At 48.9% G+C, this 14,392-nt stretch overlaps 1 protein-coding gene across 1 annotated transcript in view; it reads left to right on the top strand.

Moving 5' to 3' along the window:
• LOC135909360 (uncharacterized) overlaps nucleotides 1–14,392 on the top strand; it is a 101,753-nt gene that overhangs the window by 13,693 nt on the left and 73,668 nt on the right. The window contains exon 2 of the mRNA XM_065441335.1: nucleotides 941–1,075. Within this exon, the coding sequence (XP_065297407.1) occupies nucleotides 966–1,075 (110 nt within the window). The 5' untranslated portion in view covers nucleotides 941–965. The remainder of the gene's footprint in view (nucleotides 1–940; nucleotides 1,076–14,392) is intronic.

Below are 14,392 nucleotides of genomic sequence, written 5' to 3'. Positions count from 1 at the left end.
ACCGCGGCATACAGGATATTTCACTTAACTTGGGCCGAACATTAAAAGTATGCGAATGCTACATAGCTGGACAGGACCAAGGTAATGTTGTTTGCCGTCGCTTTGAGATACTCAGATTATGTTTTGCATCCCGCGTAATTAGGTAATTAGTCTTAATCAATCAGCTCCTCAATTATTATAATTAGATGAAAAGAGTCGATGAGAAAATTGTAGAGCAACACGAGAAACTTCCGATACAGCTTTCTGTTGCTCAATACGTGCTACATAAAAGTGTTTTTCCGACCGTGAAATAAGCCTGCGAATACACGCAAAGTGCTTCGAGCGGGGCCAGTCGCGCAGCAATCTTGCGTGTATTCCCAGGCACCTTTCACGGCCGGAGAAACGCTTTTATGTACACGAGGGTTCCTTTTATGTAGCATGTATTGAGCAACAGAAAGCTGTATCGGGAGTTTGTCATGTTGCTCCACAACTTTCTCATCGACTCTTTTCGTCTAATTATAATAATTGAGAAGTTGATTGATTGAGTAAGACTAATTACCTAATTATGCGATATGGAAAAAAAAATAATCTGAGTATCTCAAAGCGACGACAAGCAACATTACCTTGGCTCTGTAAAGCTACGTAGCATTTGCATATATTGAAAGTGTGGCCCAAGTTAAGTGAAACACCCCGTATATGGAAAAAATAAATCGTATACGCGTACTCCAAAAATTGGCGCCACGCGCGTTCGTCGTTCCCATCCCGCCGAAAAATTACTTCTTTTCTAGCTACGACAACTTGGAAATAACGTAAGTATGGGACAATAAGCTATTCCGGTAAAAGGAGTCTCCAGCAACATCTTTTTTCTTAGTGTCGCTGCTCGTGCTTCTGCGCGGAGCGTGCGCTCTTAGCGCGATGTCTGCTGCCACCGGTGATTGACATCTGCGCCCACTTGCTGCAGGTGCCATGTGATCGGGGCTGCAGCCATGGGCCGGAGGCTGAACCTGTCGCACCTGAGCCAGGAAGAGTGCGAGCGCATTCTCGCCGTCATCCAGCGCGACCTCGAGCTGCGCGCACGAGAGAAGGAGCGCCTCGGGTGAGAAGTGTGTGTGTGTGTGAATCACCACTTTGCTTTCTCTCGACCTGTGGGAGTCGGTCACGGCGTGGTTCCCCTTCGAGGAGTGCTCGTGCAGCCCGGATGAAAAACTGTCCTCGTGATCACCTTGTAATCGCCCTTGATGAAGTTCTCTCTCTTCATTTACCTTAATTTTGGCATTTCCTAGTGCAGGGTAGCAAACTGGATATTCCCATCTGGCTAACCTTCTTACGTCTCACCTAATGTCTCTCTCCCTCCCTCTCCCCCCCCCCCCTCTCTCTCTCTCTGAGTAATTCCCAGCTGTTCTACTTCATGGTTGTAGAGAGCGTGATTGTGTAGCAAACTGAGCTTTTGTGAGTGGTTTACTCACTCTGAAGGGCACGTTTTTTCCCCCCGCACTACAAGTTACAACGGAACTGCCTTTTTTTATTTATTGCATTGTCCCCTCATTTGCAAAAAAGAAGAAAAAAAAAGATAGTAATGCGGCTGTGTCACTGTTGTACCGACGGTGCTACGAAAGGACGTTTCAGCAATTGTTTCTGAAAACGGCTAAGTCTGGCCTATCTCTGCCACTAGAGAGAAGCAAAGATTTTGCTACGATTACCTGGGCGTCTCCTTCATTCAGTGTCCTCGGTCAGTTAAGTATGGAACGGAAAAAAAAAAGGCTAATGTAATTGTTCTACTTCGTTCGAGGTTGGAACCGTCTGACAGATTGCAACACATCTGCGGGTATTTTCAAAGGAAAATGGCTTGGATACCCCATAATATATTTCTCTCTCCCCCTCGTCCTGCATGTTTGACTGCAGCACGGTTATATGTGTATCGCCCTCGCCCCGACCCGTTTGTCACTGCGCGCGCACCGCGCAGTCTGCGACCCGAAGTCGTTCGCTTTTGACTCGCTCGCGTCGCGCCCTCTCGTTCGACCCGCGTTGTGCGTGAGTGCGCCCGCAGTAAACACACGAACGCGGTCGGTGCCCACTTGAGATCGAAGGCAGATCTGGGCTAAGGTTGTCGAAGGTCGCCGTTCGTCCCCACACCCCAACTGCGGTCCTCGCCGTGTGTGTGTGTGTCTGTGTGCCTTTTCCTCGCCGTTCCGCGCTTTCTCTCCAATTCGCGAGCAACGGCATCGTTTTTCTGCTCGCCTTCTTGTTCGCCGCCGAATCGGTTTCTGTCACCTTCGGCTGACCGAGGTCTCGACGCGCCGCTCGATCAGGTTTTGCTCGCGGCCAGCCCTGCGCGTGTGTTTATACACCGTGCATTTACCCGTTTTAGGCCGTCTGGCCCCCACCCCCTCTTTCTCTCTCTCCCTGTCTTACGGTCTTACCCGCTATGTGCAGCTGTTCTCTGTGCGAGCTTCGATTTCTAGAGGAACGTGGCGGGTTTCTCTTCCATTTTCGCGATGCGGTACGCGCTCCGAACTAGCGGGCAGCAAGAAAAGCGCGGGCAGTGGCCAGCCGGTGAGTTTAGCACTGCGCTGCACGGGTACATTACACACGCACACTGCGCGAGGAGCGAAGAGCGCGCGCGCGCGGCATTCGATGTGTGCCGGCCGGCCGGCCGCAGCCGCCGCGCTGTATTTTCCTCTTACGCGCGGAGAGTCTCGTTTCGGCCGCTGGAAGCGTTCGAGCAGTTGCTCCCCCCCTCCCCCCCCCCCAATACGCTTTCTCCTTTTTTCCTCGTGTAATCGCCGAGCGGCAGCCTGCTTTTGACTCGTTCTGCCTTCACCCTCTTGGTCGCTGGCGAGAGAGCGTTCCGAGCTCTGGCCATTCGAATGCCCGACAGAACGTGCGCACACACTGTCGTTTACAAGAGTTCTCGCATCCCGGAGCTGTGAAAAAAGACGAATTTCCTTGAGGTCTAAGCTTGGTGGCGCGTGTAGTGCCTCCCTCGCCTGACGGATTTGTAGGCCGTGGTGAGTGTCTGTGTGTATGGGGCGGGGAGATGGGGGCAAACGGAATATTTAGTATCCGCATTGGCCCTCGTCCTTGCCAATCACATAGCGTTGACCAGAGTGAAAAATGAAAGTATAGAAACGACTAGGATCTTTCGCCAAGGCTTTCTCGCTGTAGTAAAACAGCTCAGGAAGCGGTGTGGTTTCATTGTCTGTTTATTAACGGCTGCCCAACTTCATCACACCGTGAACTAATTCTGTATGTGCATCAAGTTTCGCATGACCTCTGAGTCTTGTGCGTTCCAAAGTCGCAACATCGTGGTATGCCACAATTTCTGAGCCCATGAACTTGGCGTGCTGTCATGTTGTTGCTTGTCGTCTCTTCAGACGGGCAGGACGCCGATCTGAAAGGCAGGAATTAAAAAGAAAAAGTTTTTTTATCGAATTAAATTGAGACCGCCGAAGGCGTGGATAGTATCTACCAACCCGATACGACACGAGAGAGCGGGCGCCGGGAACAATGGGCGGAGGAATGTCCTGCGTACGTGTTTTTGAAGCCAGCTGTTATATAAAGAGGAATATACTATCATGAAGGTATGCTTCAATCAGTTTTCGTATACGACTGCTGGCTCACGCACGCTGCAGGTTTGATTTTCCTGCGAGAAGTAACGTTTCCCGATTCGGAACGCCGTACAGCCAGGCCAGCGCCGCGTTCTAACCGCTTTCATTCATATCAATGCCTCCTCTGAAGCCGCGTTTGCCCTTCGGCGGACCGCGCGCACGGTAGCGCTCCCTCGAGGCCGCGCGCCCGTTGGCTGGCGAGTTTTGTGGCACACTTTTGTTTCGCCGGCGGCCGGCCGTCTAGGCTGGCTCGCTGACCGTGTTGCTCGTCACACCACGAGCAAACGGCGCAGTGCCCTGCTGTGCTCTCGTACAGCGCTGGCCGTGCCGCGGGTGGTTCCCGATGCTGTCTGCGCGCAGCTCGAGCCGTGCCCTGGTACAGATCCAGTTAAAAAATGTCTGGCCGGCCGAGACACGGTCGCATAACGGCTGGGTGCATATGGATCGCGCCGCGTGGAGCTGCGATAAGCCGATGCGCGTGCACGTCTCGCTCGCGCTTCGCCGCCTCGGCGGAGCCGTTTCGCGAGGATAAACGAGCCGCTTTTGTTTGCCCTTGCGTTGAACACGTGGGGTCCTTGGCCTTTGGACCGTATCGGCCGCGCGAGGAGAGGCCTTCCCTTTCTTTTGCGCACTTCTTTGATGGCAGTGCGATGTGGCCGCGTAGCTCACTCTCAACACCTTTACTTCTGAGTAGTTTCGCGGTTTACCTTGAACTTATGTCGTTTTCTTGCATTGCGACCCTCGCTAATTTGCTGCTTCGTTCTCTCTCGCCTTATTTTTGATAGTGTAGACGACGTCGTCTGTTCCGTCTTCGATGATGCTACGGGAACGGTGTCGCTATGGGTGCGCATGCTGGTTTGCCAACATTTTTAACACGTTAGCTCGGGCCCCGTTTCGCAGAAATTCTGGCGCTCATTCCGAAAAATCATTCCGAAGCACGCCTACCCAACTGCGCAGACCTTCTGTGTACCGCAGAGACGTTACTGAACTAATTGAACTTCTCAAAGTAAAATGCGTCAGAAAAATTGTAAAGTATGGCTTACAACCTACAGACCTTATAGCGTCGGATTGTAACTTGATTGTACGAGAAGACATAATTCTGTTACGCGGAAATTCAAACACTAACCCCTTTTCCAGCGTTTGTAAAATTCATAGCGCGGCGCACCCGGTTCCTTGCAACACCTCCAGATGTCGCTCGCCTCCGTGCATCCGTGGCCCACGCAAGAGGCCGCATTTCTGCTAGAAAGCTGGCCTTCGAGCACAGCGTTTGCCGGTAAACATTACGGTTACATAAGCTGCAGTTGCCCGCGCTAGGGTTTTCGTTAGGGGCCTTGTAACAGGGAAATTTCCGGATCGAATAAAATATAAATAGTTGAGGGAAGTGATTTTCGTATATCGAATCTAATATCGAATATTTTCTCCATCTTCGACAGCAACACTTAAGATAAGCAAAACAAGAAAAGCAACGAAAACAGGATATGTGCTGACTACCAACTGAGTTTATTACAGAGACCAGATCTGGTGGCACAACGAAAACGCATGTATTGCCGTATCTACCTTCTAAAATTTGTTTATGTAATATATATACACGTGGCTATATCACGATAGGCATGTTCAGTGTGTAGCGAGTTATATAGCGTAAACGAAAGCTACATGATATCAATCAATCAATCAATCAATCAATCAATCAATCATGTTTATTAGAGCGCCCAGTAACAACCTCGATTGCCATGGTGCTGGCGCACGCGGCAAAACAATGCACAGAAAAAACATTGCACACCCACACATACACACGCGCGCACACCATAAAAAGAAAATAATAATGATAGCTGTGGTATATATGTGTCTTGTTTAAGAACAACAAACAATAAAGCAGTCGTAGTTTTGGTTGGTCATAAGTGACGTTGACTAGCATCACGTAGGCAGCACCAGTCGATGATACCGTGACCTAGAAATTATGCGGATGCCGATAGATAATCAACGCTGTTGTTTTCTTTTTTGTTTGTTCTCCTATTGAGACTAAACGGGACAGGTTGGTTAACCCATACCTGGGCCTTTTATGCTTTGGAAGTGCTGCGCAGTTCTGCTTTTTGTTCGTGCAGGACAAAGCTCTTACTTACGTCTATTACAGGGGATTTGCGCAGTATGACCTTCGCCTCGTCATTTTGTCAGGTGGCGTACGGCTTCTGGAGGGTCGTGTGACTTGGTTGCTTATTGGTGTGACTCGAAAACTTCCCACAAAAACAGCGAACAGGAAAAACAAGACGCGGCCCGTGTTTGCGTCTTTCCTTTTCCTCTTCCTTGTCCATTGTCGACTTGTATACGCTTAATTGTAACGACTCTCGGAACATAAGATCAGGTTTGCTGTTTGTTCACTCGACAAGTTTCCATACGTTTCGATCGTTCCCACGCATTCGAGGTTTTGAGGCCCGTTTTCCGGAGCACGCAATTCGATGCGTTGCACGATCGATTTGCTCGGTCGTTGTTCTTTGAGACGCGCTCCTTTCGCTTGATCAGTCGTGCGTCAGTCGTGCTCCGTGCATTTCGCGTTCGCTTTGTTGTTGAGTGGGCGTGGTGCATGCTTTGCGAAAACGGCGTCTGCCTCCTAAAATAGTTCTCGCGCCGCCAAAACTCGTTGTTCGTTTGCGAGCGACCAAAAATATCCGTTTATTAAGGTTGAAATCAGAGTCGCACACTTCACCTTGATTTAGCTCTGTTGCTCGAAGGCCGCGTGAGCACCTTGGGGGAATTCCACGTGACGCAGGTCTCCGCGTCGATGGCCCGCATGCGATGGGAAGGATAACGCTGCTTTTCGGGCAGACGTCATAGTAGCCAAATATAACATATCGCCATCGGGGTGATCGCTTTTTTTGTTGTTGTTGTTTTGTTCGCGTGCGAGACTTGTTTTGAAAATGTTTGCGCCACTTATCTCTGACCGTTTGGTCGGCGCCAGGTATGAGCTGTCTTAGAAAACACGTGGCGTGTTGGTGAAATATATGTAATCGACAGGGAATGTTAGGCTCGCTACAAACTGCGTTACGCGATCGCCTCATAGAGGGCTCTGTCCTGGCTTCGTGCTACTTCGTGGGGCGCTGCGTCGCGATGCTTGTGAACAAAATGGCGAGTCGATTCACGTCAAAACAATTTCAAGCATTGCGTCTGCGTACTCGTATATGCGTGCCCATAAGATTTCGCAGCTGACGGCGAGCATTTCTTGAGGAGAGATGCCGTCTACTTACGACATCTTGATCGCCCAAACATGGCCGCTATATAGCGCCGTCGCAAAACGAATTCCTCGCGGCCTTGGTGGAGCCGAGCCAAGCCAATGAAGTGTGTTTCAGCGCTCGTGTGTTTCAGTGTCTACTTGTCGTCCTCGATCGTGTTGTTGTGAGCTAAAAGCTTCAACAAGCGAAGTCTTCCGGCCAGGAAAGCTGCTTCGCACGCGCACCTCACTCGAGCTTCCACCGCTTGCACCACGCCTGGCTGTCGTTCGGTGTCGCCGAGTCGACGCGCAGCAGCGTGGCATGCAGTCGACGCGACACGCTCGTCGCAGCGCCGTAATCCGCCGCGCGCTGCTTCGCGAGTAAAAAGAAAGCGGGAGCGTCGACAATTTCGACTCTCGCTTAAACGTCATCTCGGCTACGTGCTCGGGGGCCATTATGTAGTATAGTAGCCATTCCTTCGCGACGAACGACACGCACTTCATCATTCTGCCGGTGACTTGTGCTCGCAGTAAAAGAGGCTGCGGCGGAGGAGGGCCGCTTCACAAAAGGCGGGGACGCCGAGAGAAAGAAAGGAGGCCGTCTATAGCTTTGCTGGGCCATATAGTACAATGGAGACGAGCGACCGATTTTGAGCGCAGTATTGTCGAGTAATAACCGTTGCCCAGCCACTTATTTTTCCTTCGTGCACGGTGTCTCAAGTCTCGCGCTTTGTGGCAAAATCCTTGACGGCCTTGATGCGCGCGCGCGAAAGCCGACTCGTTGCGAATTTATTTATTTTCCTTTTGTATTCCTGCGTATACGGACGTTGCACTTCGTTGAGACTGCGCGTAGCGTCGTTCTGTGCATCGGCGGGCGATGGTCGTGCAAGGGCGCCCTCCGCCTGCCGTGAAGCACCCGAAAACATTTTGCGACCTGTCGCGATGGCTCGGTAGCTGCGGCGTCTTCCTCCTGAACAACAGGTCGCGGGTCTGATTCCCACCCGCGGCTGCTACGAAAATATGAAGACACTCTTGTACTGAGATTTAGGCGTATGCTGTAAGGAAACCTGGGTGGTCGAAGTTTATCCGGAGTTCACCTCTACGTCGTCTTTCGTAGCCGACTGTGCAGCTTCAAAAACATATTGCGGAGGACGAGATCTCGTCCATGTTATTTTTCGGTGGTACAGTCTGCCGTTTAAGAGAGAGAGAGGGGGGGGGGGGCAAGGATATTTACCAGAAAAGCGTCTGGTTGTCTAGTCTGCAGGGGGAGGCGAACAGCGAAATGAAGATGAGAAAATGTTTTTATACGTTTGTTATAAAATTACCGTTTAGAACACTCTTTTGACTGCGGGTGTGCATGTTTGTGTCTCCAATCAAATACGATTTGAAAACGAATATTCGGCGGGCTGTTCAAGTATTTTTGAATATTATGCCGACCGCATTTATTCTGCGTCCAGATTGTCTTGATAAAAAAGAATTGAACAAGAAAGGATTTTTTTTTTCTTGACAACGCAACATACTGCTAGATTGTAGCGTCACTCGTCTGCACTGCAGAGTGCCGTGTAACCTCAGGAGTTCAACACGTCGTACACTGAAATAGAAAGGAAAACCTTCTCGCAAAGGTTAAAGATGCCGACCCACGCGACGCCAAACCAACTTCTACTGGTGTTTCGAAAAAGGTCATTTTTATTAGCGCTCCGAAACAGACGCACCGCTGTGTCCGCGAAGCTAGCTTTCGCAAGCGAGAAAATGACGCCAGCGATTTGGAGGAGTTGCGCCACTATACTCTCGGAGACGGGCAACCGGATCCCGCTGACGTTTTCGTTGCAGCAGTCATTTACGAATGCTTAAACGTTGATTAAAAAAAAAACGGCATATCGAAAGCGAAATGCACTTTGCACGCTCTTGTGTCACTCCATAGTCGCGCCGTACGCAGCAGGGTCGTTTTGTTGCCGCGTTCGCGCGTATGGCGTGGCGGTTGCTTCGGTCTCGCGTTTAAGCTCGCCTAGCGTGAGCCCTTGCCTTGTTTCGAGCTCTTTGACATCTTTCCTTAATCTGTTTTTTCTAGTGTACTTCGTGAAATATACACGCCGCAAGGTGCACTACTAAACGTACTGTCTTGAGCATACTTTCTTAATCATCTCGAGTAGCATACTTGGAATTTGGCTATGCTAACCTCACCAGCTCACATTACAGCTTTCTGTTTCTACGTGTTCATAGTTCACGTAAAAATAATCTACATACAGATTGAGTTGCAGTCTTTTATTATGCACTCGCAATCCTCTGTCGTGGCACCAGGATCGGCTGCCGATCTCTGCACGCACATCGGCAGTTGTGAAACACTGGTGAAATGCAAAGAGCAATCGAAAGCGAAGTAACCTAACGTAATCGGTGACTCTCTATGTAACCCTTTAGGATATTACTATTGAATGCATGGTGTAGACATTACGTAAAATAATCCGTTTAGATTTCTCTTTCGCAGAACTTCTCTTTCGTAGAGGCGGGCATCGCACGAAGTCGCCGATTATTTGACGCCTCTTGCTTTCCCTTTTCCTTTTTTTTCTAGATAGCATTGTGGCAAATCGCGTCAGTTTCCACAGTGTTGCACTCCTAGAATAAGTACTAAACTAAGTATGTAGGGCGTATTTTTTTTTTTAAGCTGCAGCAAATTGTTAAAGTTTGCCTGTGGCAGATAGCACAATTCTAACCCTTGATCTTAATTACTAGATGATGTGACCATTACTTCTACGAAAAATAACATGCTTAAAGAAGTAATTAGCATAACTGCGCTAATTAGTTTATTAATTATGTTATCGCACATATTTTAATCTACGAATTGCAGCCCGTCAGCTCGCAAGGTGTATCCACTTGGAACGAACATTCCGGACTGCACCAGTTTCGAGTTATTAATTTTCAAAGTGTCTGACAAAATGTATTGGTTTGTCGGACTGGCGTGCCGTATTCTATAAAGTTCACTATGGGAAACTGTTTTAGATAACGGCGCTCTTAACATGACAAGGTTAATTCGTAGGCTGGTGTCCTTCGCCGTCAGCGAAATCTTGTAATTATTTCAATGACAGCTCGTGTACTAAACAACGCGACGTGATCGCAGTATAAAAGAAAGCGTACAAAGGCGCCCATCTGCAGACTCTCGATATAGACAGGTTAGGTAGTGCCTATAGTCCATAGATTTTCACTATTTTGACTAATGACCTAGCACTTTTGAACTACTACTGTAACTAAAAAAAGTTCGAAATCCCACAGTGACTGTCGACGGTTGACGTTATTGCGATTAGCGTTCAAGCAATGTGGCGAAGCACGTATTGCCGAATGCACCTTTGCTTTGAATCTGTAATGGTCATTTCGAGACTTCCACTGCTTCGGCTATATGCGACATACACTGTATCCTGGCTGGGCCCACTTTGCTATGACACTCGCTCTCCATGGTCGGCCATTACTATGACGTCATGATGAAGAAGCAGTGACGTCGACGAAACGACGAAGGCGGCATGATGACGATGGCATGACGATCCTTAAATGACGATGTTATAACGACGACAGCTTGACGCCTTAGCCGTCAGGACAGTGAGATGGCGTGACCGTGTACATACGTATATAGTGGCCCAATTAAGCTAGTAGACAACTTGGGTCACCGGGTCGGCGTAAGAGGCTAGATAGATAGACTCAAAATGCGTGTAGCAGGCAAAATAGGCTAATTGCGTTAAAAACACTAAAGAGGCAAAGAAGTCGATTAAACGCCTGCAGACAGTATGTAAACGGTTTTGATAACGGACAAGATGGCGCAAACAAATTAATGCTGCGCGTGAATACAGCAAGCGTTCTTCCTTCCTTTCTTTTTTTTTCTTCGCCAAATCCGCATCTCCGTAAACTTTGCACGTATTCCGTCCTCCTCCTTTTAGGGCCTTTTCTCTGTCCCACCCTTGCAGATTAGCAGGTAGGCGAATATTACGCTGACAAACATCTCTCTCTCTTATGTTCTCTATATTTTTATTTTTTACTGGAGTATTCAGCATCATTCAAATCGTGATCGACGCCAAGCAATGTCCATCCTCGGTACCCCGGGAAGGTTTGCTTGAATCTCACGTCGCGCGAAAGTACTGCGCAAAACGACCGTTCCGTGGTATACGTAGTATGCAGCTTGCAAGGAAGGCGTCGCGGTTGTTTAGAGAGCCGTACAGCGTGAGCGTGAGAGCGCTTCACGCTTACAATTGTCAGAATGCGCTGGCCGCTTCTCTTCGAACACGCCGTAAGAGTTCGGGCACAATTCTCGCGAGCGAGGACCGTGCGGCGCTCTCTCTCTCTCTGTCTTTTTTTTTTTCCTCTTCTATTTCCTCTTGCGTAAGCCTCGTTCGAGGAAGAGCCGGGGGCGTCTGCTCCGTCCGCATCTGGGCGCCGTCAACCGTGGAAGCGGCGCTGCGCTCGGCATATACGCACCCCGCGTCGCGCATCGTTTCCGACGTCGGCGCGCGCCGTTAGCTATAGACGCGTGCGCGTGTACACACACACACAGCCGTCTCGTGTCGCGTCAGCGTTTGAGGGACGGACGACCCGACTCGTGCATGCGTCCTTCCGTCTCTGGCAGAGCAGACTTTAATCGACGATATCCGCCACGTTTCATTGTTGCTCTCGGTAACGCTGCCAGTTTCCTTTCGCCGTATAGCGGCAAATTGAACCTTCATGATATGCAGTCGTCCACGTATATGGAGGGCAGTAGAGCGCAGGCGCAGCTTGTTTCTTATTGTTTCACTACGAGGGGTTCGAACTGACATTATAGGGCAGCCCTGATCTGTGCGGTCGCGTGTGTGTTTATTGATCTCGTATACTTACGCGCCGCAGTTCATTCTTGCGATGGCGCCGTATGCAGACTCGGTGGATCCCAAGCCCGCGCGCCTCACACGACCCGCGAATTCCTTTCGTACGACCCACTTGGCCCTTGTAAATAGGTACCCCGTTCTCATTGAGACAGCGGAAGCCTTAGGCAGCCCCATCAGACTACCAGAGCATGCCAATGTTGGCTGACCGAGATAAGCCATGTAGTACTTGGTATGCGCGGCCCACTGCCTGACCTGAGTGCTGAGTCATGCTAATCAGTCAGACCGCTCATTTGGAGACCGTCCAACGTTTGAACAACAACAACAACAACAACAACAACAACAACAACAACAACAACAACAACAACAAGGTATTTGTTCATAGCAGAGAAGGTTGCGTTTGAACGCGGCAAAGGTTGCGCAGGCAGCCGTTTTCGTGACGTCGTTTAGTAGTCGCGAGGGCTTCGGAAAACGCTCTCCGAGGCGAGTAATTTACGGTGCACGCCTTACTTGGCACTTGGTCGGCAGGATCGCGTGCCAATAGTTATGCTAAAAGAAGCGTACCTTTTGTAGGTCTGGCAACACGTGACAGCTGTGAAGGAGCATGGCAGGAGCATGGATGGAAAGGAAACTAGTGCACCTTTCCATCGACAGGCCGTTGTACTATAGCATATGCCACTTACTGCGGGAAGAATAGGCAATACGGAGTCCGTACGGGGGAGGCCGCGCCACTTTGCATTGAGCTCAGCTAATGGTGAAGCGTGCACTTGCCTATATACTGTTGTTGGGTCCTGCTTTTATTGCACACATTCTGTGAGTGCGAAGTTTTCACTGCGAGACTTAAAAATAAAAAAAAAAGTTCTTGCGTTTTGCGTGCCAAAACCGCGACCTGATTATGGGGCACGCACCGGTATAATTTTGACCACCTGGGGTTCTTTGAAGTGCACCTAAATCTAAGTACACGATCCTTTTGGCGTTTCGCCCCTATCGAAAAGCGGCCTCGGCGATCGAACACACGGTGGCCTTGGGGTTAGCAGCGCAATTAACGCCATAGCCGCAAAGCTAGCGCGGCGGGTACCGAAAGATTTGATACCTCGCATATCGAGGTTAAAGCGCTAATCACCATTGTTCGGCAGGCGCCGTGTCTCTTGCATCTTTCGGAATTTTTATTGTTCTTTTTGGAAAAGCACGCATGGCGTTTTTTATACAGGTTGGAGTTCTTATTTTCGCTGTAACTTCCGTTAAAGGATGGAGTTTTAGCGTGCGTGATCTACGCCATAGAGTATTTATTTATTTATTTATACTTACATACATACATACATACATACATACATACATACATACATACATACATACATACATACATACATACATACATACATACATACATACATACATACATACATACATACATACATACATACATACATACATACATACATACATACATACATACATACATACATACATACATACTGCAGCCCGTTAGGGCTATGGCAGGAGTGGGTGTACATGCGAGAAAAACTGATTATGATATGCAGAAACAAGAACATAGAAATATAAAAATGTGAAAGAACTATACATCAGCAATAGCATTTAAAAATTGAGAAATGGGTAACAAACGAACTTCGGCAGGTAACAAATTCCACTGTTCAATCATGCGGGGAAAAAAAACTGTACTTGAAAGTGTTAGTGCGTGGATGGAGTGGTCTGATATTAGAGGACTGATAAGCTCTAAGACTATGAATGATAAGACTATGAAGGACGTCGAACACGGGATGCATTCGCGTAAGTTTTCTTTTTTTTTGTTTTTTTAGCGTGCACCCAAAATGTGGTACACGAGTTTTTTTTTTTTTTTGTTGCAGTCGCCTATAATATCGCAATGTTGCGGCAGCGGCCGTGTATTCAACCGGCGACCTCGTGATCAGGAGCAGAGCGTCATAGCCACTGCGGCGGTGATCCACGTTTAATTACGATACGCAGCTGACGAGCCTCAGCGAGTCGTTATCAAAACCTGAGGCGTGACAGGGAGAAATTCGCTGGTATAGCGTCGCCACCCATCTGTCGCTTTTTTGATCGCTTTTCTGGCTCGCGTAGCTTGATATCGGTCAGGAGAACATGTTTGACGCTTAAGTGTGTAATTGAAAACACATGTCTTCAACCGTATAAACAAGCGACGTTATATACCTGTAAGGACCTGAAAGGCCATGTGAAGTTGGGGGCTGAGCTCATCAGTTCTATTCTACGATAGAGACTTCAAGCAGTCAGGAGTAGCGTGTGTGAGAGCGTAACTAGGAACGCGAAAACGACCTAGCCACGCAGTTTTATCACTACAATACCAGCAAGCCTGTAAGCGAGCACACTTGTGACAGCATGAGCTCTTTGCAAAAAGCTTTCTCTTCCTATTCGACGGACTCTCTTAACACAAGTATTCCGTGGGTGGCGTAAACCTTTGTGGCAAAACGCAACCCACGCTCCTATTCTAGAAATTTTCTTCACGTAGTACTTCGTCGACACGACACTAAAACGATTGATTAAAGCAATAACGAAATCAGTTCTAGCATTTAAGGAAGACTTGCGTTAGTAACCGCCAGCTAAAGGGCAGGAGGCAAAGCGGCGCGCGCACGTGCTTCAACACCCAACAGCTGTAACGCGTGTGGGCTATAACTGGCTCAGATCTGGACATCCCTCCATGCATGTATTTTCCCCGCGAGGCGACCATTTTAAATGGCCGTATACATGTGTGTGGACTGCTATGCGACGCTTGCTCA

The sequence above is a fragment of the Dermacentor albipictus genome, chromosome 1 (assembly GCF_038994185.2).
Source record: "Dermacentor albipictus isolate Rhodes 1998 colony chromosome 1, USDA_Dalb.pri_finalv2, whole genome shotgun sequence".
Classification (NCBI taxonomy): domain Eukaryota; kingdom Metazoa; phylum Arthropoda; class Arachnida; order Ixodida; family Ixodidae; genus Dermacentor; species Dermacentor albipictus.
Note: the sequence above shows the minus strand (reverse complement) of the source record. Positions and strands in the feature narration are given on the sequence as shown.